The sequence below is a fragment of the Elgaria multicarinata genome, chromosome 4 (genome assembly GCF_023053635.1).
Source record: "Elgaria multicarinata webbii isolate HBS135686 ecotype San Diego chromosome 4, rElgMul1.1.pri, whole genome shotgun sequence".
In the NCBI taxonomy this organism is placed as follows: Eukaryota; Metazoa; Chordata; class Lepidosauria; order Squamata; family Anguidae; genus Elgaria; species Elgaria multicarinata.
Genome location: NC_086174.1, coordinates 81790342 through 81813917, shown reverse-complemented (window position 1 = coordinate 81813917; position 23576 = coordinate 81790342). Strand labels below are relative to the sequence as shown.

Below are 23576 nucleotides of genomic sequence, written 5' to 3'. Positions count from 1 at the left end.
AGCTATTAGCTTGTACAACAGCTACAGAATTATTATTTTCTGTTTCAATGAAGCCTGTATATGCCCAGACTTTTCTAAAAGCTTTCTAAAATAAGGTTTTAACCAGCTTCCTAAAATGCCCTCTGGATTTTTAACTGATGTTGGATTTAATTTGTTTCAGACATGGGTCTTAACATTTTAGGCTGATTTTTGTTTACTAGATGTCAACTGATTTTTTTTTAATGTAACCCACTTTAGTAATGGCTGTAAACTACACAGATTGGGTGGGTTATTTTTTTTTTTTTTTTAAAAAAACATACTGCAAACATTTTTAGTGTTCTATATGCACAATCCCACTAAATTCAGTCAAAGTGCTGTAGAGAAAGTGGTTTGGAGCTGCAACCATGTTTTCCTTGCTTTGGCATTTTGGTTTTCAGAGCAACAGAGATGAGTGGGGAAGAAGTTAAAAATCCCAAAATGTCATGCTTTAGCAATCAACGCATCACATTTTGTTACATCACACTTAAGCTTTACAATGTTCTGTTGCCTACTTGTTAGTGTTTCAAGAACATATCGCAATATAAAACAGACCGTGTTTTCACCCATTTTTATGTTCAATAAATGTCCCGGTTTATAGCATTTCTTACCTGTCCCAGGACACGAGCGTCCCTTCTCTGTAGCTTTCCTCTGGGCCACCACCCTGTAAAGTTACAAGATGGAAAAACAACTTGCAACATTTCTTTTGGCCATTGGCTATCAAAAACCACGACACTGTTCAACAGCAGCATTCCACAATAAATCAGGTGGGTGGAAACAAATGGGAAAGTTGGATCAGCCTCATTTTGTTTTTGAGGGGCTGTCTTCATAGCGCCACGTTGGCACTGCCTCCCTCCTCAATCCTGCGGTTTCCCTCTCCCAGGGTAGCGGCAGGTAATCGCGATGCCGAGGAGAGAGTGCAAGGTTTTCTGGGATGCCATCCAGGTCCTGGAGCCATCCCCACACACTTCCTGGTGGAAATCAACCAATCACTGGTTGCCTTCCACCAGGCTCCATCCCCGGGTTGGTCCTGGACTGACTGTGGAGCGACGTTACATGGCGGAAACTCCATGTTGACATCACTCTCTTTGAAAAAGTTGGGGTAAATCCCCAACTTTTTCAGAATGCAGCATCGCAGGGAAGCCCAGCGGTGGCTGCGAACCTGTGCCTGCCTCGTCTAACTGCATGTAGACAGCCCCTGAGTTATATCTTGGCAGTAGGAGGCAATGTATGTAACTGCAAGCAAAATGTATTCTTCTAGGTTAGAGAAAGAAATTACAATACTGGACATTGGGCTGCTTGTATTTAGCTAGCAACAATCAACACTCTGATACCCAAAGTGGGGGGAACCCACCAGAGTACAGAAATGCTGTACTTCATCATAATTCATCCATTACTTTTTACTAGCAAACACCCAGCTTCACATGGGTTGGGATAGCCCCTAGGCTGGTGCAGCAAAGCCTTCAAGCGAAGTTACACAGCCATCAGAGTTGGACACATTGTACCTGCTCCATCCATGTGTGGCATAAGCCCTGGTTCAGAAATTCTCTCAAAGTATATTGTCAGTATGTTGGCAACTACTGATTACCTGTCTACTGTGTATATAGTCAGATTTCTTTTAAAACCAGATACCATCTATGAGTAAGCTCAATACTTCACTCTTGATATGGTGATGCAGAATTCTTTTCTTAAGAACATTTGTGGGATTTTGTTTGGGGGTATTTTTACTGCAAAGTATTAGTACAAATTCAAACATCAAATATGAAACACCTAACATCATTCTTAAATCAGGCTTCTAAACAGAGTCAGGTACCTTTGCCACTTCTCAAACTGGGTAGCATTAGGCATTGGGATCTCATTTTAAATTCTAGAATTTCTTGGAGGCATTTGATGATAGAATTTCTCAAAAGAGCAGCAGGGGTAAGATGATGTAAATATGAAAGGTTTACTTGATCTGCCACACATGTCCAGCCATGTCTTGGACCCACCCCAAGGCATGGCCCCTCCCATGGTACATAGCCTCCTAAACACAGACACACAATTAAATCAATTAAAATAATTAATATGTTTTTTAGACCCAATAACTCTGAGTTCCACACCCTTAGGGTCTTCTTAGTATGTATGCCAAGTTTGAGGTGTCTAGGTTTTGAAGTTTTGGCGCTACGGGTGCTGTCAGACAAACATCCTCCATTATCATCATTAGCATTATTAATAGGTTAAACTGCAGTTCAATCTAAACTTACCGATACCCTAGAGCTGGCTCGCACTCTTGCTACAAATTCTCTCTCTTTCTCAGCAGCTTGTCTTTGGACCCGCTGGAAGTTTGTAAGTGACGTAGTGAACTCATTCACAAGTCGGTCCTTCTGTATTTTTCTTTGACGCTGAAAGGCAAGAAGGGGGAGAAACTTGTTGCATCTATATTGGGGACGGTATAATGGACACCATGGCGGAACATCTAATTAAACAGTCACACACAATGCTCCAGGCTCTACCCGACACTGGCCCCTGACGCCTTGCATAAAGGCGAGAAATCTGAGAGAAGTAGCAATTGACAATGAATTTAGCATCAGCTTCTACTGAGCGGTTGTGCTGAGATTTGTGGACTAAGTTTAAACTGAATGTTGGAATAATCTCTGCCCTTTCCAAAATACACAGGGAAGTACGAATCCTTGCAATAAATCCAATCACTATGACTTTAAACCCGATGTAGGAAGAGACAGTGAGGCCAACACTAATCATACAGCAGGAGGCCTTTGCAGCGCTATTTTAGGACCCAAATTTCATGCTGTCTGTCTTTAGCACAAAATATCCAAGAGTAAGATAGTGGTCAGATGGTTATTAAATGTTTGGGTTTTTCCCCTTCAGAGATATACAATGTGAATGTCACAATGGCCCTGTTCAGACAACATGCTAAACCATGCTGCTTAACCACAAAATTGTTAATGGAATGCATTCCGTTAACCATTTTGTGGTTAAGCAGCATGGTTTAACGTGTTGTCTGAATGGGGCCAATTCCTAATATGACACAGAAGAAGCTCTAAGACAGGGATGGGCAACTGCAGAGGATCTGGAGGCCAATTTCAACCCTGCAGAACCTACTGTGGGCTGCAACAGCTGCCACTACTTTCACTTTTTTTAAAAAAGCTGCACTGCCACTTTTAAATAAAGCATGAACAGAGCACATGCCTGGCTTTAACACAAGATTGTCCTCCCAAAGCTCTGGGGGAGTGCGATTTTGCATTAAAACATGCCCTGTGCGCCTTCTTTGAAAGCAAATATGCAGCTTTTCCCCTTGCTGCCGCACATGCTCAAAATTCAGCTACAATTCACTGTACAATTCACTGTGCTGGCCATATGGTGTGTGTGTGTGTGTGTGCGTGTGGGGTTGTATTTCCACATGCAGCCCATAGGTCCTGAGTTGCCCAGCCTTGCTAAGAGCAAGGCACCAATTTGGAACAAGGGTCTGGAGTTTGGGATTAATTCCAGTTTGCATCTTTTCCCCCTTGTACCTATACATACACAGACCCTTAAGACTTTGATAGAGCAAAAACTGCTGTTTCGAAGGATGAAATGCATGAAAGATACATTAATTTCATTTTGCCTACGACGTTATGTATGCACACCTAAAATTTAAACAGAAAGGTTGAGATTCTGCACATATTTAGGCTGATTAAACCTCACTAAAGTCAACAGGATTTAAGCAGCCTAACTGTGCACAAGTTTTCAGTCAATGTGATTAAAATGATCATAATCCAAGTGCCTGCACCAAAATAAATCCTATAATCCTAGTAGTTCAGAAATACTTGGCCTCTTAATTACATCAAATATCACCAAGTACTAGTAATGTATTTTGCTTGATATGCCTCAGAAGTCAACACTTGCAAACACATAGTGGAGAAATGAAAACATATTAAAACAAAATAAAACAAAACAAAACAAAACTCAAAATCTGTTTTCATATTTATACCTGTTCAGTTATTGAAGGCAGAGATCCAAACTCTTTAATGTATTTGTCTGTTTCTTTGGCAAGTTGGTTTGTATACTGCTGTTTTTGTTGCCTGAAAATAGAAAGTTGTAATTCAGGTGCTAGATTACTTTACCAACATATCGCAACACAGTTTGCTTATCTTTCGAGCGAAGTCTGGAGGAAAGAGCCTTACTGGATAGCTGCAAAGTAACTACTGGCAAATATGTGACCCTCTTCAGACGACACGCTAAGCCATGGTGGTTAAGCATTTTGAGCTAAACATTATGGCTTAGCATGCCATGTGAACCATGACTTAGTGTGTCATGTGAAACATTCCTAACCATGGTGGCTAAATAACCACAGTTTAAACACTCTCACTAACCATTTGCTGCAAAAGGGTTAGTAGCCTAATCATGGCTTAGCCTGTCATCTGAATAGGCCTAAAGACTATATAATAAAACTGAACTTGAAAAGTAATCATTGGCCTCAGTTCCATGGAAGCCAAGGGCAAAGAACTGCAAAGTCCTGGATTAGATTCTTCACTTTTTAAAACATGAATAATTATTGACATAGGCTGCTGACAGAAAGGCTACAAAAGGTATATGCAATATTTTTATATGTAAATACTTATGGGGGAGAGCATTTCAATGGTTAAAAAAACCCTGAATGTATGCCAAATACAATGTTAAGGGAAGTTTACAGATTTCTTTCTTCTTTTTTAAAAGAGGATAAGAGTAAAAATCCTCTTTCAGGTATTATAAGCACAAGTTATCTTTAAGGAGACCATATTCAAATGTTGAACCATGACTGAAGGAGCTTTAGTGCACTCGATGACCATAAGTAAGTGTGCTTCAGTCTACAGCAGATGTGAGCTGAAGGTAGATTGGCATCTGCTGGTAGATTGCTTATTGCCTTGCAGTAGATCCACAAGGGTTTCTGAAACGCCTCTTTAACAATAGCAACAATAAAGATTCATTTCCCCTCCCTTAAAAATTGGGCTGATGAAATGGACAAAGCTAAGGGAAGGAGCTGGAGCGGAGCGGATGTGTGTATGAAAACTCAATTCTGGCACTAAAGCAATTTTCTTGGCTGGTCATGTGCTCAGAGGTACTTTGTTTTTAATTCTAAGTGTGCATCTTCCCACTCTTGGTCTACAGTGTATTTCCTGTTTCTATCCACAGCATATCCACAGAACAAGCCCAGAATGCATGTTTCATGCTTTAAGCAAAAGGCACTGATGTGCCAGGTAACCTGACCAAAATTCTGGCAACCAGGCTCAGGTGGAAATTTGTGGTCATTATTAAGACTGCAAAGTGATGCAAACTGTTAAGCTCATTTTTTCAGCATGTATTCAACTTGGAGGGATCACCGGCTACTGGCCCTATTTACACTGCCCTAGCGGAAAACAACACTGCCCTATGTCTCACCAATAATATTATTATCATTCACATTGATTCTTCCACTTCTGAGCAGGGGGGGAAAGATACTAAACAGCAAGATGCCCAATGAAAAAGTCTAGGTGTATGATCATATACAACTATAATTTTGAAGCATCTGTTTAAGTAAAAAAATAAACCTGATTATTTGCACAGCCTTCAGATACACCAGTAATTACTACCAACAACGCAAAACAGAAACAATGCATTTCCACTTCTGGGTTCCCTCCTCCCTCTTGTCATATTTTGCCTTACAACTCTTTTCCCCCCTCATTTTATGTTCTACTATGCAGTTAGCCAAGTTACAAAATCCAACTTGCTGGACTCTTGTTAAAACCTAATGGCAGCAATTGCCAATGTTGGCAGGTAGTAAATAAGAATGTGGTTTAAACTTTTAAAGACAACTCATTAGCCTTTGTTAGCTATCTATATTCTCATTTCCAACACCATCTGGGTGCTTAATAGCTTAATGTAACTTGGGAGGATTAAAAAGTCAACATACAGATAAATGATGGTTTTTCCCCTCCCCTTTCTTTTTGTTCTCAAATGTTTTGAAGATGCTGAGCACTTTCGTAAGATACCAGCACATACCGAGAGGATATCTACAATGCAGTTAAATGAAAGGTCATCTCATGAAGCACTTACAGCTGTTGCCGCAATTCATGCGTGTCTTGTGGTGTTCCAAGTTGATTCAGTACTCTTTGTATTTCTGCAGCTGTTTGCAAAAAAAGAGGAAGAGAGTTTTTGTAAATGATACATTTCCACCACAATTTCATGCATTTCTAATTGACAATTCAGAAACATACACCAGTTGATAGAGCTGCGGTAGGTCAAATTCAGCACAACTATCAAAGATATAGATGCTCATACCAGAAACCAGACCATGGTACAGCTGAACTGCTGAAAGCTAAAGCCTTTCAAAACCACATTCTAAAAGTTTAAACATTTTAAGTAGCATGAATGTTGCACAAATGACTGCAGCTCTGTTTAAGTATATGGCCTATGCTAATTTAAAGAAACGAACCATTTTCAGATTCTTAAAATCAAGAATTTAGGAAACAAATTTCTTGCTCTTCAGGGATAATAATACATAATCAGACAAATACATTTCAGCAAGAAAGAGTACAGTGGAAAGACAATTTTAGACAGAACATTTTTTCAACTATCTATGTTCAGTATTAGAAAACTGGAAGTCACAGGCAATGCACCTATGTTTGGACTAAAATGCTGCTAGTACATAGCAGATCAGGACTAGCAGGCTTAGCCCAAATGATACAATCCATAACACTGCCTAGTGCAAAATTGTCCATGCTAGTTTGTACCTCAACAATTCTGGTTTTATACCCATACTGATCTGCTAGGCGTAAAGTATTCTGTTTTCTGGTTTCAGTCTTAATGTCCTTTTTTATTATTTTTTAAGGAAGCCAGTCTCCTGGTCAAGATCCAGTTAGAATTGTGGGATAATTGGCCCAAGGGTAATGGGATGCAGTGGATTTGTAGCTAAACAAATCCATTGAGAGCCAGTGTGGTATAGTGGTTAGAGTACTGGACTGGGATACAGGAGAACTGGATTCTAGCCCACTCAGCCATGAAGCTCAGCCTAACCTACCTCACAGGGTTGTTGTGAGGATAATAATAGAGAGGACAACCATGTAAGACACATGCAAGAGGGCGGGATATAAATGTAATAAATAAACAAATAAATAAATAATGCAGGAGTGGTCAACCTCTGGCTCTTAGCCAAATTTCATGTCACCATCAGCCTGACTTCAAGAGCCCTCTGCATGCAATTAGCTTAGACCTCCGGCAAGAGTGATCTGTCCCTTCCCGGGCAGCCGGTTGGGCAGGAAGGAAGAGGGGGAGAAAAGGGGATGGCAGAAAAAGGAAGAGGAAAGGGGTGACTGATTTACTTTTGGCTTTGGCACGGCTCACGGCTGACCTGCGGTCTCTAGCAAATGACCCGTGAGGGCATGCATACCACGACAGCAAAGAGTATGCCCATTCCTGACCTATTGCAACCGATGGATAAACCACTGGAATGAAAAGTACTAGCAAATAAAGACTGCTGAACTATCAAACATCACAGATCCTACTGAAGAGTTTCCTATAAAAGGGACGTTAACACCCACGACACCATATCAAAATTAAAGGTTAGGTTGTCCCTCCCTCATCCACACACTAGCTCTGTGCTCCTCTTCAGCTCCATGCACTGCCCAAAAGCAAAGAGCCTAAGAGCCCCACCCCTGACCTCCACGCATTTGACCAAAAGTGAGAAAAGGCTGTACATATGCCTGTGATTGGCAACTCCGACATGCGTACCAGGGTTCTTGATCTCACGTACAGTTGCACACACATGGAGTCTATGCTCACCTGTAGGCAAATGTGCAGAGGTGAGGGGTGGGGCCCATGGGTGCCATTGACATGATCACTCCCTTCCACATGTTCACTCTGTGTGTGGAGTTGAAGGACAGAACAAGGCAAGCATGTTTAGTTCACCCTCTAAAGATAGCGTAGGCTGAGAATGCACCTCTCTCAACCACCAAGCAAATGTCACAGTTGAGTCAACTTTGAAGCCAGGCTTCCAGCCTGCTAGCTATTTATGTTAGTGTAACATAATGGAACTCCGTTAGCTTTGGAGAATGTACAGCAGTGATTATCATGTTAAGATGCTCAAGGACATGTTCGTTGGGCATTACAAACAGGGAAATTACGTACACATTGGGACTCAGAGCACAATGCCAAGTCACAGAGTACTTGGACTTCAGGAGCCATTTACTATAGAAGAAAACACCAGTCCAAAACGTGGAATTGAGCATGGCCTCTGAAGCTTATATTAGCTTAATGAACATGTATTTAAGCAGGATTTCAGTGGCTGCATGTAGCTAAGGTTTGCTTTCGCTCTCAATTTTATTTAGTTTTTAAATGGTTAATGCAAACCAAGCTTTTGCTCTGAACAAAGAATGGACAGGTATGCCAAGATTAGATTACTAAAAACGTTTACATGCACAGTACACTTGCACAAAGTATTTAAGATCCTTCTTAGTGACTGAACTTGGAGATGACAGATTAACAGTGATTTGTTGAAACGTTGAGAAAGTTTAGTCTGAAAGATAAGTCAATTTACTCTGGAATAGCCTTATTTAGGTCAATGGTTCTGATCTAGATCATTTACAGTATGAAAGTACAGTGACAGCCTGAATCAACTATGGTTAGGGGGGCACAGATATCTGGCACATCTTATGAAGGAACGCCATCTGCTGGCTGTCTTAGAGAGAAGCAGCCTCAACCGGTAAAATGAGACCACCATCTGGAAACTGTTTCCCTTTGTGGAGCTTCTCTATTGCGGATGCATCTGGAGAACCCCTTGGGCACATGCACAAACACTTTCTCCACTCTGCTCAGTACTCCCTTCCCATCTACATTGTGTACTACGAGGGCTCAATGAGCACGGTAGAGGGAATTCAGCCACATTCCAGATGCTTTTTGTTGTTTATTCGTTCAGTCGCTTCCGACTCTTCGTGACTTCATGGACCAGCCCACGCCAGAGCTTTCTGTCGGCTGTCGCCACCCCCAGCTTCCCCAAGGTCAAGTCTGTCACCTCCAGAATATCATCCATCCATCTTGCCCTTGGTCGGCCCCTCTTCCTTTTGCCTTCCACTTTCCCTAGCATCAGCCTCTTCTCCAGGGTATCCTGTCTTCTCATTATGTGGCCAAAGTACTTCAGTTTTGCCTTTAATACCATTCCCTCAAGTGAGCAGTCTGGCTTTATTTCCTGGAGTACGGACTGGTTTGATCTTCTTGCAGTCCAAGGCACTCTCAGAATTTTCCTCCAACACCACAGTTCAAAAGCATCTATCTTCCTTCGCTCAGCTTTCCTTATGGTCCAGCTCTCGCAGCCATAGGTTACTACGGGGAATACCATTGCTTTAACTATGCAGACCTTTGTTGTCAATGTGGTGTCTCTGCTCTTCACTATTTTATCAAGATTTGTCATTGCTCTCCTCCCAAGAAGTAAACGTCTTCTGATTTCCTGGCTGCAGTCAGCGTCTGCAGTAATCTTTGCGCCCAGAAATACAAAGTCTGTCTCTGCCTCCACGTTTTCTCCCTCTATTTGCCAGTTATCAATCAAGCTAGTTGCCATAATATTGGTTTTTTTTAGGTTTAACTGCAACCTGGCTTTTGCACTTTCTTCTTTCACCTTTGTCATAAGGCTCCTCAGCTCCTCCTCGCTTTCAGCCATCAAAGTGGTGTCATCTGCATATCTGAGGTTGTTAATGTTTCTTCCTGCAATTTTAACTCCAGCCTTGGATTCGTCAAGCCCACCACGTCGCATGATGTGTTCTGCATACAAGTTGAATAGATAAGGTGAGAGTATACAACCCTGCCGTACTCCTTTCCCAATCTTAAACCAGTCCGTTGTTCCGTGGTCTGTTCTTACCGTTGCTACTTGTTCGTTATACAGATTCCTCAGGAGGCGGACAAGATGACTTGGTATCCCCATACCACCAAGAACTTGCCACAGTTTGTTATGATCCACACAGTCAAAGGCTTTAGAATAGTCAATAAAACAGAAATAGATGTTTTTCTGGAACTCCCTGGCTTTCTCCATTATCCAGCGGATATTGGCAATTTGGTCTCTAGTTCCTCTGCCTTTTCTAAACCCAGCTTGGACATCTGGCAATTCTCGCTCCATGAATTTCTGGAGTCTACCTTGCAGGATCTTGAGCATTACCTTGCTGGCATGTGAAATAAGTGCCACTGTCCGATAGTTTGAACATTCTTTAATGTTTCCCTTTTTTGGCATGGGGATATAAGTTGATTTTTTCCAGTCTGATGGCCATTCTTGTGTTTTCCAAATTTGCTGGCATATGGCATGCATCACTTTGACAGCATCATCTTGCAATATTTTAAACAGTTCAGCTGGGATACCGTCGTCTCCTGCTGCCTTGTTATTAGCAATGCTTCTTAAGGCCCATTCGACCTCACTCTTCAGGATGTCTGGCTCTAACTCACTGACCACACTGTCTGAGCTATCCCCGATATTATTATTTTTCCTATATAGATCTTCCGTATATTCTTGCCACCTTTTCTTGATCTCTTCTGTTTCTGTTAGGTCCTTGCCATCTTTGTTTTTGATCATACCCATTTTTGCCTGGAATTTACCTCCGATGTTTCTAATTTTCTGGAAGAGGTCTCTTGTCCTTCCTATTCTATTGTCTTCTTCCACTTCCGCACATTGCTTGTTTAAAAATAATTCCTTATCTCTTCTAGCTAACTACATGCTAAACATGAACGTAGAATATGTTGAGTTCCAGAAACACAACTTTTATTTACTGAAATGGCATTCGGATCCCCCCTGATCCTTTAATAGCTGCAGCAAACTCTTTGTTCATGTAGTATATTGATCAAATAGTTATAAACCAGCTTTAACACTTTCATTAGGGCAGACTAGGTTAATTAAGAAACTTGGGGTGTTTAAGGTTTCCCCCCCCCCCCCCCCACAGGACAATCATCTCACAAAGTAAGTTATCAGCTAACAACTCACTTTGGGGTTTTGTTTTTGTCTTTCTAGTATCGAATTTGATAGATTTTACAACGTTTTGTCGTTAAAGGGATAGCCACACTGCCATCTGGTGGATGCACAGGACAATAGCAGTGGAGGAAAAAATAGCAAGTCAATTAAATTTTGCTGTAAAGAGATCAGGCCCATATGAGCGCACACAAGTGTAACATCTTCCTCATACTCATGTTTTGAATTTTCCTTTATCATGGGTGTAATTATTCTCCACCTCTTCATAAAAAGAAAACAGATAGGCGCAAACAAGTTCTTGGCCTTCTTTTCCATCTCAGCTAAAGGCCAAGAATATGCAAAAGCCTGGCAATGGTTTCTAGTCTTCAATATGGAACCTCCAGCCACTTCTGAACAGAAGCATTTTCCATACATCAAGCATGCAGATTCAAAGCATGTGATCTGGAAGTCAGACAAGGACAAACTATGCCTCCATGGATCTCAGTCAAGTGCAGCAGCCACAGAACAACCTCCCTCATGTAATGTCATTGCAGAACATGTCATTCCTCCATGTCAACTGTTCTCACCAATTTCCTTAAGTACCTTTTCAGTCTAGCACTAAACAAGCCATGGACTTCTCTCTCGACCAGAGGTGGGCAACAGACATGTTCTTCGGTCTTGTGTGTAGCAACTGCTGACCCTGGATTTGTTGCTGTGGTGGCAACAGAGTCAAATTGGCCCCTGGAGGTTCAGAAATTGCCTGGCCCTGTTCTATACAAACAAATACCCAGTCAGCTATATGTCCACTAATGTTACTACCCACAATTTTTCCTCTAGTTGTCCTCATATAGTTCTATCAGTTGTTCAGGGCACACAGACAAAACTATGCTTTCAGTTTACAAATCTTTCATTGTATGAGGGTTTTTCTTCATTCGCCACAGGTGAATGGTTATTTCAACATTATTTACTGGCTGAAGAGCTCCTACATTCTGATATTTACTTTACTCAGGAATTTAAAAACTAGCTCCTAATTTAAATGGCCAGGCTTGAACCAAGCACTACAGAAATGGATTTTCTGTGAAGTTATCTGGTGTTAACTTGAGGAGGAACTCTATAATACTAAGCAAACTACATTAGGCAGAATATATGAGGAGAAAAGTGGAATACAGGAAGTGTTCAACTCTAGTGCAATTGTAGGGCTTACCCATTGTGATAAGGAAACTGCTCTCAGCCCTATTGAAGTCGAACTGGTTTGGCAAGCAATCAAGAGTAGGTTTGATGCATAGTTTAGGAAAATGCTCAGTAAGTGGAGGAAGAACTGCCAACTACCTTTTCCCAGTCAAGATTTGAATAGTTAAATTTGAGTTTAGCGAGATCTCAGCAAAAGAAGATAAGAAGAGCCATGATGGATCAGACCAAGCATCCATCTAGACCAGCTTTCTGTTCACAGTGACCAACCACAGCTGCCTATGGAAAACCCACAAGTAGGACATGAGTGTAGCAGCACCCTTCAGACTATGTTCCCCAGCAACTGGTGTACATAGGCATACTGCAGCACCTTGTATTGCAAACTCAAGGGGGCAGGAAAGAAAGAGGCTGAAAGACCCCACTGTGTGAAGCTGAAAACTTCTGTCCCAAAGAGAGCTCTTGAGCTTTTAATAGTAATATGGAAGAGGGATGCCCAGCAGCAGCAACTCCTCTGAGACTGCTTTCTGACAGACCACTAACAAAACAAGGAGCCACTTTCAAACCTCGTACTGACACCCGCCACACATTATAAACAGCTCTGAATCACTTCTGCTTTTCAGTTCTACAGAAAGAACAGAAGGATAAAGACTTCAAAGTTCTCCACAAGACCAGAAAAGATAAAGACTTCAAAGTTCTGGCTTCGTCATGATGCATCATGAACACGCAGTCACAAAATATACAACATCAAAGGCTATCGCCATTTTATCCTTCTGCTGCACACAAGTGTAGGCACTGGATCTCAGATCAAGTAGCTAAGGAACTTCTGTGTCATCAACTCTTCATTGCCTAACTAAACTGAAAGCTGTTTTGCTATTCTTTCACCTCACAATGCAGTAAGTCGCCTTATACACCAGGTCCTCTGGATGTTCTAGCTTATGCCTGTCATCCCTAGCCAGCATAGTCAATGGTGAGGGATGTTGGGAGTTGTAGGCCAAAACATCTGGAGGCCACAAACTGACCATCCCTGTTATATTGGTCCCAGAATTCAGATCAACTGAGTAGGTTCAGATCAAGTACATTGGTCTCATCGTGAAGAGCATTTATTATACTAGATTGCTACTAGCAACTAAAAGGCCCAAAGTACCAAGGTATGGATTGAAAGCTCATAATGCAGTCACTTTGCTGACGCTAAATAGTTCTTGGTCCGGTGAATGATACAAAGTGGCATGGATCCAAAGATACCTTCCATAAGTGGAAAAGTACTTCCAGTTGTGCAAAGCAGCCCCACCAAATCCTCTGATTTTCCTGTGTTGCCGCAAGTCCCCATACCCCATTGTAATGCCATTCCAGATGGTCCATTGAACTTCAGGAGCAGCACTGGGGATGGGGAAGGGGGCGCACAAAGGTTGTGGTGGGAGGGAAGAGCCGGAAAGCTCTATTGCACAAGCAGAGTTCCTTTCATCCACCTCTGGATTCAACCAATACAATACATCAAGATCAGACAGGTACAGAACTTATAGAGTTGCTAAACTGTATCTCCTACAGAAGTGTGCAGGAGCTTGGTGTTTATAATGAATCCCTTACTACCCACATAGGCCGGAAGCGTCGTATGTACAAAGCAACTGTCCAATTAAAGGGAAACATGACACATCATTAGAACTTGTCTGTCTTGTTTAGTCGTAAGTGTTTATGAGTCAAAGCATTACAGAAGTCTACTTTGGGTGCTATGGCAGTGATTACATCATCAGTGTGGGCTGCTTTTCTCAAGGTAAATTGCTGGTACCAAATTAATCTGCTCTTCCATGACCCACTAAGAATTCCAATCTGAATTTAGTGCAAGCTGGAATGCTTGAGATGTTAATGGGTTATGCTACCAAGGTTAGAGAGATTACACTGTTGACAGAGTTTGAAAGTGGTTTCCACCTTCCTAGGAGTCATTGACTCATGGCCTTCTTCATTCAAGGACTCTTCCATTGGCAAAGTTCTGAAGCTGGAAAGGGGCAGAACTCGAATGGAAGATAGTGAACAACACAGGAAACAGGAAGAAGAACCGTTCGGCCATTTTCAGGCTCTAAAACAAGTGCTGAATAAACCCAAAGAAAGATTATTGTGGGAAGCACACCCAGTGTTTGCATGCTACACAAATCCAGTAGTGAAAGAAATTGACGGTGAGCTCTCGGACCAAACTCCATCAAACTCTTCTTTCCCTGTATTGCTGATTCAACCAGAATCAATTTTAGTACTGAAATAAATGGGTTTGTATTGTAATTTTTTTATGTAAGGTACTTAGAGATCTTATTTTTGATGATGATAATGATGATATCAAGTGGTAAATATGCTGCTTTCAGCAAATATATAAATAAATATTAAACATACTGATTTTTAAAAACTTGTACACCATCTAGTTGGGTCGTTTATAGGCATCAAATGGCTCCTTCATCAATATTTCCCAGATTTATGAAGCACATGCATGTTATAACACTATCATGCTGTTACCCTAAGCTCTTTTATCACTGAAAGCCCTCTTAATATATGCCTTTACCAGTACGGCTGCCCTGCCTTTGTAGCTTTTCTCACATGAGTCCAGGTAAGGGTCAAGTATTCTTGCCCATGTGGTCCGCCTACCATTCCCGCTTTCATCACATACACACACAAGCAGTGATCCTCCCAAGGGGTTGGGCACTGTTTGCATGTTACATAAATGGCTGAAGGCTTTTATGTGCAGGCGTGGGAACAAATGCAGCCACAGTCAACCAGGTAAAGGAATGCATAAGAAAATGGGGAGGACTGAATCACAGCCAATCTGCATATTCAGAAACAGCATATACTGTTCTTTGGGCCTGGATCATTTTAGAATTGGAGCGAGGTGGGGTGGGAGGAGACTGAATGCTACACGTATCAAGAATTCTCTGCCTGTGGAAAGCTAGTACCTGAGGGAGAAAGCTTCCTGCTTTTAAATACAAGTTAGACCGAATTTTTCCTTTAAGTTAACACTGATCAGATTTGTTGGAAAAAATGTTAAATGCACATCTTCTTTTTTTTGACAGCTCATGACAGTTTAGAAAAATAAAAATAGCATGCAGATTTAAAGAAAGGAGGTTGTTCACAATTTAACAGCAGAAATAAGACAAGTGGGACCCACAACAAAACGCTGTGGAGTAGTCCTGTTCAGGGTGCTAGCCTTGCTCTCTTCCAGATAATTCTATTCCATTCCACCTCCTCCCTAGTTTTCCCATCTCTATCTCCATTACCACCACCAGTCAGCAGTCCATGGCCAAAGACGTTTCTTCAAGTATTAGGTTTTTTTCCCCTCTTAAAAATCTTTTCTACTTCTGCAAATCTTTGAGTTTCCCCAAGCCTTCTAGTACTTCCCTCTTCTCTATGAATGGTGCCATTTCAGCTATATAAGGATCCACACTCCATAAATAGGATGTTACTTATGAGATTACAAGTAAAGGGTCCTGTTATCCAAGTTTTAACATTTAGGGAAAGGAAAGGAACCTCTCGTGCAAGCACTGAGTCATTACTGACTCTTGGAGGGACGCCAGCTTTCGCTGACGTTTTCTTGGCAGGCCTTATAGCGGGGTGGTTTGCCGTTGCCTTCCCCGGCCGTTATTACCTTTCCCCCAGCTAACTGGGTACTCATTTTACCGACCTCGGGAGGATGGAAGGCTGAGTCGACCCGAGCCGGCTGCCTGAAACCAGCTTCTGCTGGGATCGAACTCAGGCCGTGGGGAGAGTTTCAGCTGCAGAAACTGCTGCTTTACCGCTCTGCGCCACACATTTAACTTACACCAAAATGGGTAAGAACATAAGAAGTGCCACACTGGATCAGACCAAGGGCCCATCTAGTCCAGCACTCTGTTCACACAGTGGCCAACCAGCCATCGGCCAGGGACCAACAAGCAGGACATGGTGCTACAGCACATTCCCACCCAAGTACCCCAGCAACTGGTGCATACAGGCTTACTGCCTTGAATACTGGAGATAGTACACAACTATCAGGACTAGTAGCCATTGATAGCCTTCGCCTCCAGGAATTTATCCAACCCGCTTTTAAAGCCATCCAAATTGGTAGCCATCACTACATCTTGTGGTAGTGAGTTCCATGATTTAACTATGCACTGTGTGAAGAAGTACTTCCTTTTATTTGTCCTAGATCTCCCACCAATCAACTTCATGGGATGTCCCCTGGTTCTAGTATTTTAAGAGAGAGAAAAATGTCTCCCTATCCACATTCTCTATACTATGCATAATTTTGTTCACCTCTATCATGTCTCCCCTTAGCCTCCTTTTTTGAAAGCTAAACAATCCTAGTTGATGTAACCTTCCCTCATAGGGGAGATGCTCCAGCCCCTTAAACATTTTAGTTGCCCTTTTCTGCACTTTTTCCAGTTCTATAATATCCTTTGATGACCAGAACTGTACACAGTGTTCTAAGTGTGGTCGCACTATAGATTTGTATAAAGGCAGTATGATACTGGCCGTTTTATTCTCAAATTCCTTTTCTTATAATGCCTAACATGGAATTTGCCTTCTTTACAGCAGCCGCACACTGGGTGGACATTTTCATCGAGCTTTTCCACCACAATCCCAAGATCTCTTTCTTGTTTGGTCACCGCCAGCTCAGATCCCATTAGGTTATTCTTGAAGTTGGGGTATATTTTAGCCATAAGCTGCATAATGACATCTACCTTGAAAATACTGAAAAATAGGTGGTCTAAAGGCATCCGCTTTAGTTACCAAATCCTCATGAGAAATTACACAGTTATCAATTATTAAATTCTGAACAGAAAGTAATTGCTTTTTGTTTCTGTGCCAAAAGATCAGCCAGATTTTGTGAATTGGGAATGTAACGGCACAATAGCACTTAAGCCATCACAATGCCCAATAGCAAGTGAAGAAATAGTTAAAGTCACGATAATACATATAACAATGACAACAAAGAAAAGAAACTCAACATAAAGGCCAGAACAGCTAAGAGAGCAATCCTATGGCCCCTAGACAGCATCCCAGGGGCCATAGGATTGTGCAGGAAAACAAAGCCATAGAGAGAGAGAGAGCTCCAACCTAAGAAGGGTTTTCCCAATGTTGGGGCCCTCAGTATAGCTCCTCCCAGTCACCATGGAAGTTTCTGCAGTGACTTTCTCTATGAGGTTGGAACTTTGATCACCCAGAGGGGGGAAATGGGCACTTTGGGGGTGTAGTGGTGTGCAGGGTGGGAGTAGCCAGTGATCCAGGGGGTCACAAGTCCTCCAAGCTCCTGACCACATATCCGTCCCCAGGAAACATTCAGGTGTCCTCAAAAACACATCTAAATGCTGGAAGTTGAAGGGATTTTTTTCCTTCCATCTATCTCTTGACTTCCAACCATTTGGCAAGAGCCCAGGATATAGGAAGGAATGAAACACTCCACTGAGGGCATAGGATTGCTTTCCAAGTTTCTCGAGCCAGCAAACCCGGTTACCCATGAAGGCATCTAGAAGTGTTAGAGCTTCCATTGTCCTGCTGGTTTTTCAAGAATAAGTTGGCAAGATCATCCAAAAGCCAAACATATTTCACTGATAAAACTGCAATACAATATGTATATGCAAATCATGTGTTGGTTGTTCTGTTTTTTGGAGGACAGATCTTAAGGTAACAGGTTTGTTCCCACATTAATCTGGCCAAGTGAATTCTGGTCCATGAAAACACTGTTTTAAGGTGCTGCAGGACATTGCTTATTTAACATGCATATATATATATATATATATATATATATATATATATATATATTACCATAAACTTATCTAAAGCAGCAAGACAAGCTGCTTTTTCTTTAAGAAAGCAGCCCTATTACCAACGTACTTCACAGCCAGCAGTATTTTCAGGGGACATTTGAATATCAAATATACCAGTATATTACAACACATAAAGCAAACTTATTGGGGTGGGTGGGGGGCAGTGTATCTTTCTACGCCAGTCAATTTGAGCTGCATTTTTTTAGCACAAAAGCAATGTGCAAGATAAATGCAGTATTCTTGACTCAATCCTTCACCACCCAGAACACGTACTTCAGATTAGATTATTGAGAGATATAATTCATGGCTCGCTGCCCAACTCTCACCAAAAGTCAGACATTGAATTGCCATTGCATAACTGATGGAAGTTTTGCTAATGAAGTCAAAAATTGCAAAACTGACATTAAATTACTACCTATACAATGCCTTGAGATGTTAAGAATTTCTTTTAAATAAAGCTTCTAAACCTGTCTCAACAAAAGTGAAAGGCACAGAAACATTATAATTATGAATGTTTAACTTACTGCATTGTGTGATTTTCTGGATATTGGAAGTTATACGCTGTGCTAACTGGTTAGGATCCCCAGCAGTGCTTGCATTGTATGCCATGGCTGACTATAATATCCACAAAAGTCATAGACGAAAAGGTCCGCAAATAACGGCACCTGAAAATATAGAAAAACAAGTTACTTTTTAAGAGGTTTCACACTATGGACAATCTCATTGTAAAATCTCAAATAATCAGATGGTTGAGCTCCTTCAAGGAAAAGTGGATTCAAACGTAAGAAAAGGTTGCTTTTTGTTTTACGAGCAGCTTCAGACGTTAGAGGAAGAGACAGTACAACACATAGGAAGGATTTCACTAGTCCTCTTATTACACGACTGCATCTTGTAAAGGAAATTCTGCAAAGGAAGTGCACAAGCTCTAGATCAGGAGTAAGCAACTTGGGACCCTCCAATTGTTTGGGCCTACAACTCCCATGATCCCTCAGCACTGGATATGGTACCTAGGGCTGGTGGGAACAACCAAAACATCTGGAGGGCTACAAATTTCCCTATCCCCTGCTCTAAATGCATTAACAGCCCTTCCCCAACTAAGGCTGCAATCAGACATACACTAACTTTGGAATATGTGTCATAGAACTCAATGGGGCCTTTTAGATTGTAAGCCTATGCGGCAGGGTCTTGCTATTTACTGTTTTACTCTGTACAGCACCATGTACATTGATGGTGCTATATAAATAATAATAATAATAATAATAATAGACACACACACATAGGATTGCACAGTTACACAGAATGCATGTATTTTGCATTTGAGAATCAATGTAAGAAGCTGCACCAAAGCCCCATTCAGACATTTAAATTCATGCCTTCTCTATTATGTGAGTGGGAAGAGCAGGACCACATTCATTAGCGCCACATCATTGTATCACAGTGCATTGCTCCTCCACATGTTGCTAGATGAACTTTTGCAGCAAGGAGTTCGCAGCACTGAAATAGGTCTATGTGACTCAGAACCCCACATAATCAGAGGCCCCCATGCATGGCAGAGGTGACGAGTATGCAGGGCCAGCAAGCACTTCCCCACTCTCTCTTGTCATGTGATTCACATCACGTGTGATTTGAACACATAAATAGGGCTGGTATTTTGATATGTTATTTTGACGTAACAACGCTGTGAGGGTACCACAACTGCATTAAGTGTGCACAAGACTGTAGCCATTACTAACATGATCAAAGAGAAGAGTACAATCAATGTGTTCACAGTTGCACATCAGTCATTGCAGTTGGCACCCACCCACCCACTTCCTGGGAGTAAGTCTTATTTAACCCCATGGGGCTCTACTAGTTGCTCAGAACTCAAAAGCATCTTTGGACATCCCCTATATTCAGTAGACGTTCTAATTGCCATCAAGCCAGCTGTTCGTGGGAAGGATTGAGTGGAAGCAGCAGCCCTGACTTCCTGAGCTGGTCACTTTGTTACTCCCCAAGTTTGGTCTGGAAGGGTTGACCAGATGCTTCAAAAGAGAGGCGGTTCACTACCCCACTGCTGAAGCCGAGGACCTGAGTACACGCCTGCCCCCTTCATGGATGAAACACATGGAAGGGCTCCACACAACAAAAGGGGGCAGGGAGGCCACATTGTTGCTACAGCCAGTGAGGTCATGAATCTCCCTGACTGCCAACATCTGTGGGTTGTGCATGTCCATCTACAGGGGGAAAGGCTACATCCTTAGACGTTTACAGATGTAGAATTCTACTAAAACTGGGACTCTGATGCAGGATTCCAGCTTCTGTGGAGGTCTCTCTGTGTGTTGGCTTTCACTCTCCCTGCAGACATCTGTGCTCAAAATGTGAATATCAGGAATGCCATACCACCTTGAGAGGAGGATAAGCAGCCCCATCAATTGTGTGGAGCCTCTTCCCACATGTAACTCATAAAGGGGGCTGCTAGGCAAGAAATATGTTCCTCTCTACTAGGGTGGAAGATCTACCTGGGGAAGCCCACCCCTGCCAAGACCATAAAAAAAAATCCTTGCTGAAAACTGTTGTTGGACATCTTGAGCAAGGTAAATCATTTTGACAGCTTCTCGTTGCAAAGTAGTCTATATTCTAAATAAAACAGGTCAAGAACAAGCTTGGGGAAATTCCAGGAAGAAAATAGAAAGACCACTGGGGCATTATACTTAGGCAGTTATCCACCCAGGTATGGATAAATAGTCAAGTCCAGAAGAAATTTTAGCAGGAGGCCCGACATACAGCCAGGCTTGGGTTACTCTCAGTAGAGCTCTTTTTCATGAAGTAGTTTTCAAGCTGCAGCTTGAAATACTATTTTTAAGTATTCTTTCAATTCCTCTCACTGCAGAACCTTCTACAACTGGTGGGGCTTCCTCTTCCTCTGCTTTCAATCTATGAACCTTTCTGCAGGGTTGACTTATGTGAGTTTCTGAAGTGTCTCATATTGTTGCTGAGCTTTTACAGCCATTGGTAGTACTAATGAATAAAGGCTGCTAATGGTCCATGGAAGAAAACTTACTGGAATTGATCTACAGAGGCATCGGATCCCCCCCCCCAATAATAAAATCTACTTCCTCCCTTGAGCTAAATAAAAACTGATAAGAAACCCTCTCAACACGAGAGCAAAGCCAACCAAAAGATCCAAACTTGGAATAGAGGAAGGCACAGTTATTCTTCCCTAAAGTCATTTTTGTAAAAAGCTGTCAGTGGAGCTTGAGTACCCACAGCACAACATTTCAGGATTCTCAGCATCAGTAAGGTGCAGTAATTGCTGGAGCATCACAGCCACAATGAATTGATTAGGATGCAAAGCATACTAACACAGGTGATTTTTACAGAACAAGTGAATTTAAAAGCAATTAAATACTTGCAGTGATACATATAGATCTCCCTAACTAAACTGCAACTTTGCAACAAAAACAGATGGGTAAACTCTGCCCTCTTAAATGTTTTCCCAAGGTTTGTTTACACAGTCAGTTATCCCAAAGTCCTGATCAAGCCCTGATTTTATTTTAGGGAAAAAATACACCTTACAGGGCAGATCCTAAAAACTTCAGGGTTTGTTTTTTTAAGGAAGCCAAAATTACACATGTAAAAACTCTACCCAGAGTTTTGTAGTTTGTTTTTTTAAGCAAACCAAATGTAAGCCTCAGGAGGCTGCAGCTTTAAACAGAATAATGATAAATGAAGGGGATGATTAACTTTGACTCCTCTAGTCTTTTTTTTTTTTTCTGTTTAAGAACATTAGAGAAGTAATGCTGGATCAGACCAAGGGCCTATCTAGTCCAGTGTTCTGTTTACACAGAGGCCAACCTGATGCCTATAGGAAGCTCACAAGCAAGACATAAGGAACACAGCAACCTCCTGACCATGTTCCCCAGCAGCAGCCATACATGATACTGGAGGTAATATATAGCCATCTTGAACAGCAGCATTTAATAAACTTATCCTACATGAATTTGTCTAATCCCCTTTTGAAGTTGTCCAAGTTGGTGACAATCCATACACCTCTGTCTGCCCTAAGCAATGCCCACCAACAAAAGGGGGGAGGGGGTAAAAGAGACAGGGTTCAGATTTCTTTCAATCTGCACCAATAGCTACAACGTCACCGGGCGGTCATATTTTTAGTCCTTGATCGTCCAACACATGTTATATTGTATCTTTCCATAAGTGACAAGGGAGTTACAATAATCCAAAAGGCAAAGCAGAAAGGGCCTTCTTAGACAAACATTACAACAAAGGCTGAATGACCTGAACATTACAATATATCTTAGAGCTGCCTTTCCCAACCTCTCCATGGCTGGCTGGGTGTGGGCAATGCCAGGAGTTGCAGACCAGCTCCAACACATCTGGAGAGCACCAGCTTGGGGAAGGCTGTTTTAGAGGAACCTTATCAATTTTACATAAGGAATATGCTATAGCAGCAACTGCTACCATACAGAAAGTCATCATGTGCGCTCACCGTGCATGTGTGAGTGCATACACACACATTCATTTAGGCCCAATACCTTTCCCCTTAATCCTCTGACGGCCTTTATTGGAGGAAGAAGGGGGAAACTGTGATTCCTTATCACTATCACATGATTGTTCCACCCGCAGGAGGGAGGCGCCGAGGGAAGGCCGTTAAGGAAGGCTTGTTTGCCATTGCCGGGTGGCATCATGCGCCTCCTTCAGCTCTCCGCGGCGCACCCACCCTTCTCCCCCCCACACACACACACACAGCCCAGCCGCGCGTGCTGCGAAGACGCGCCTCGGCACTCCAAGATTGGAGGGCGCGCTCGCCTTCCACCCACCCGCTAGTGGGCAGGCGTGACACATTCCAGCGTCGCGAAAGGAAATGCAGGAAAAACAGGAGTTTTCCCGAAGCAGAGCGAGTGACTGACTGAGACTGTGCTGGTTCAAGCCGAGTCAGGGAGGGGGAGGAGGGGACTCTCGAGCAGGGGTCGCTCTGGGGCAGATCGGGCAAGAGGGGCGGAGTTTGGGCAAGGCTTCGGCTTCGGATGCTTTGGGCGGCTGCGAGCGCAGCAAGAACTCGCCCGCTCGCAGCCAGGGGCCTGCCTGGGGAATGCGGAACTGCCACCTCTACCGCAGTCGGCGCAGCAAGCTCGGCGTTCGAGTCCAGAAGCGCGCCCGGCCACCCCTCTCCTCCCTCGGCCCGAGCAGCAACAGACACCAGGGGTGGGTGGCGCACAGCCGCCGGCCCTTGGCACTAAGCGGACTCCACTCGCGGGGCAGCAGGAGCTCTGCGCCAGGGCGGCGGCGGCCACCGGGGCCCCGCCACGCACCCAACCAACCCAGGAAAGGGGCCGGACCGAAGAGCCCCCCGCACTCCTTACCCAAAGCCGGCAGCTCTGGCCTCTCCGGGCGGGCGGGTTCCGGAGTTGGGCTCGCTACCGCTCAGCTGATCCGCGGGAGGCGGACACTCCCTTCGGCCCAACCCAGTTGCTGCAGCAGAAGCGGCCGTTCCCGGGAACGGGTGGGCGGGGCCCTGCCTCTCGGCTCCGCCTTCTCCCACACCTCCTTCGTTGCCAAAGGACGCGCTGACGGCTGAGTTCATCAGAGCCGTCTCTGTGCTACGGCTAGATGCGCGGACCACTAGGTTATTTATTTATTTATTGCGTTTTTATACCGCCCAATAGCCGATGTGTGTGTGTAGCGGG

General features: G+C 43.0%; 1 protein-coding gene across 1 annotated transcript in view; it reads right to left on the bottom strand.

The window, feature by feature from the left end:
* The window catches only part of STX7 (syntaxin 7), a 34237-nt gene extending 10886 nt beyond the window's left edge, over positions 1–23351 (bottom strand). The window contains exons 1-6 of the mRNA XM_063124669.1: positions 23253–23351; positions 18420–18560; positions 6064–6133; positions 3983–4073; positions 2259–2396; positions 627–679 (exon numbers count right to left, since the gene is read on the bottom strand). Of these exons, the coding sequence (XP_062980739.1) occupies positions 627–679; positions 2259–2396; positions 3983–4073; positions 6064–6133; positions 18420–18504 (437 nt within the window). The 5' untranslated portion in view covers positions 18505–18560; positions 23253–23351. The remainder of the gene's footprint in view (positions 1–626; positions 680–2258; positions 2397–3982; positions 4074–6063; positions 6134–18419; positions 18561–23252) is intronic.
* Positions 23352–23576: the final 225 nt, after the last annotated feature.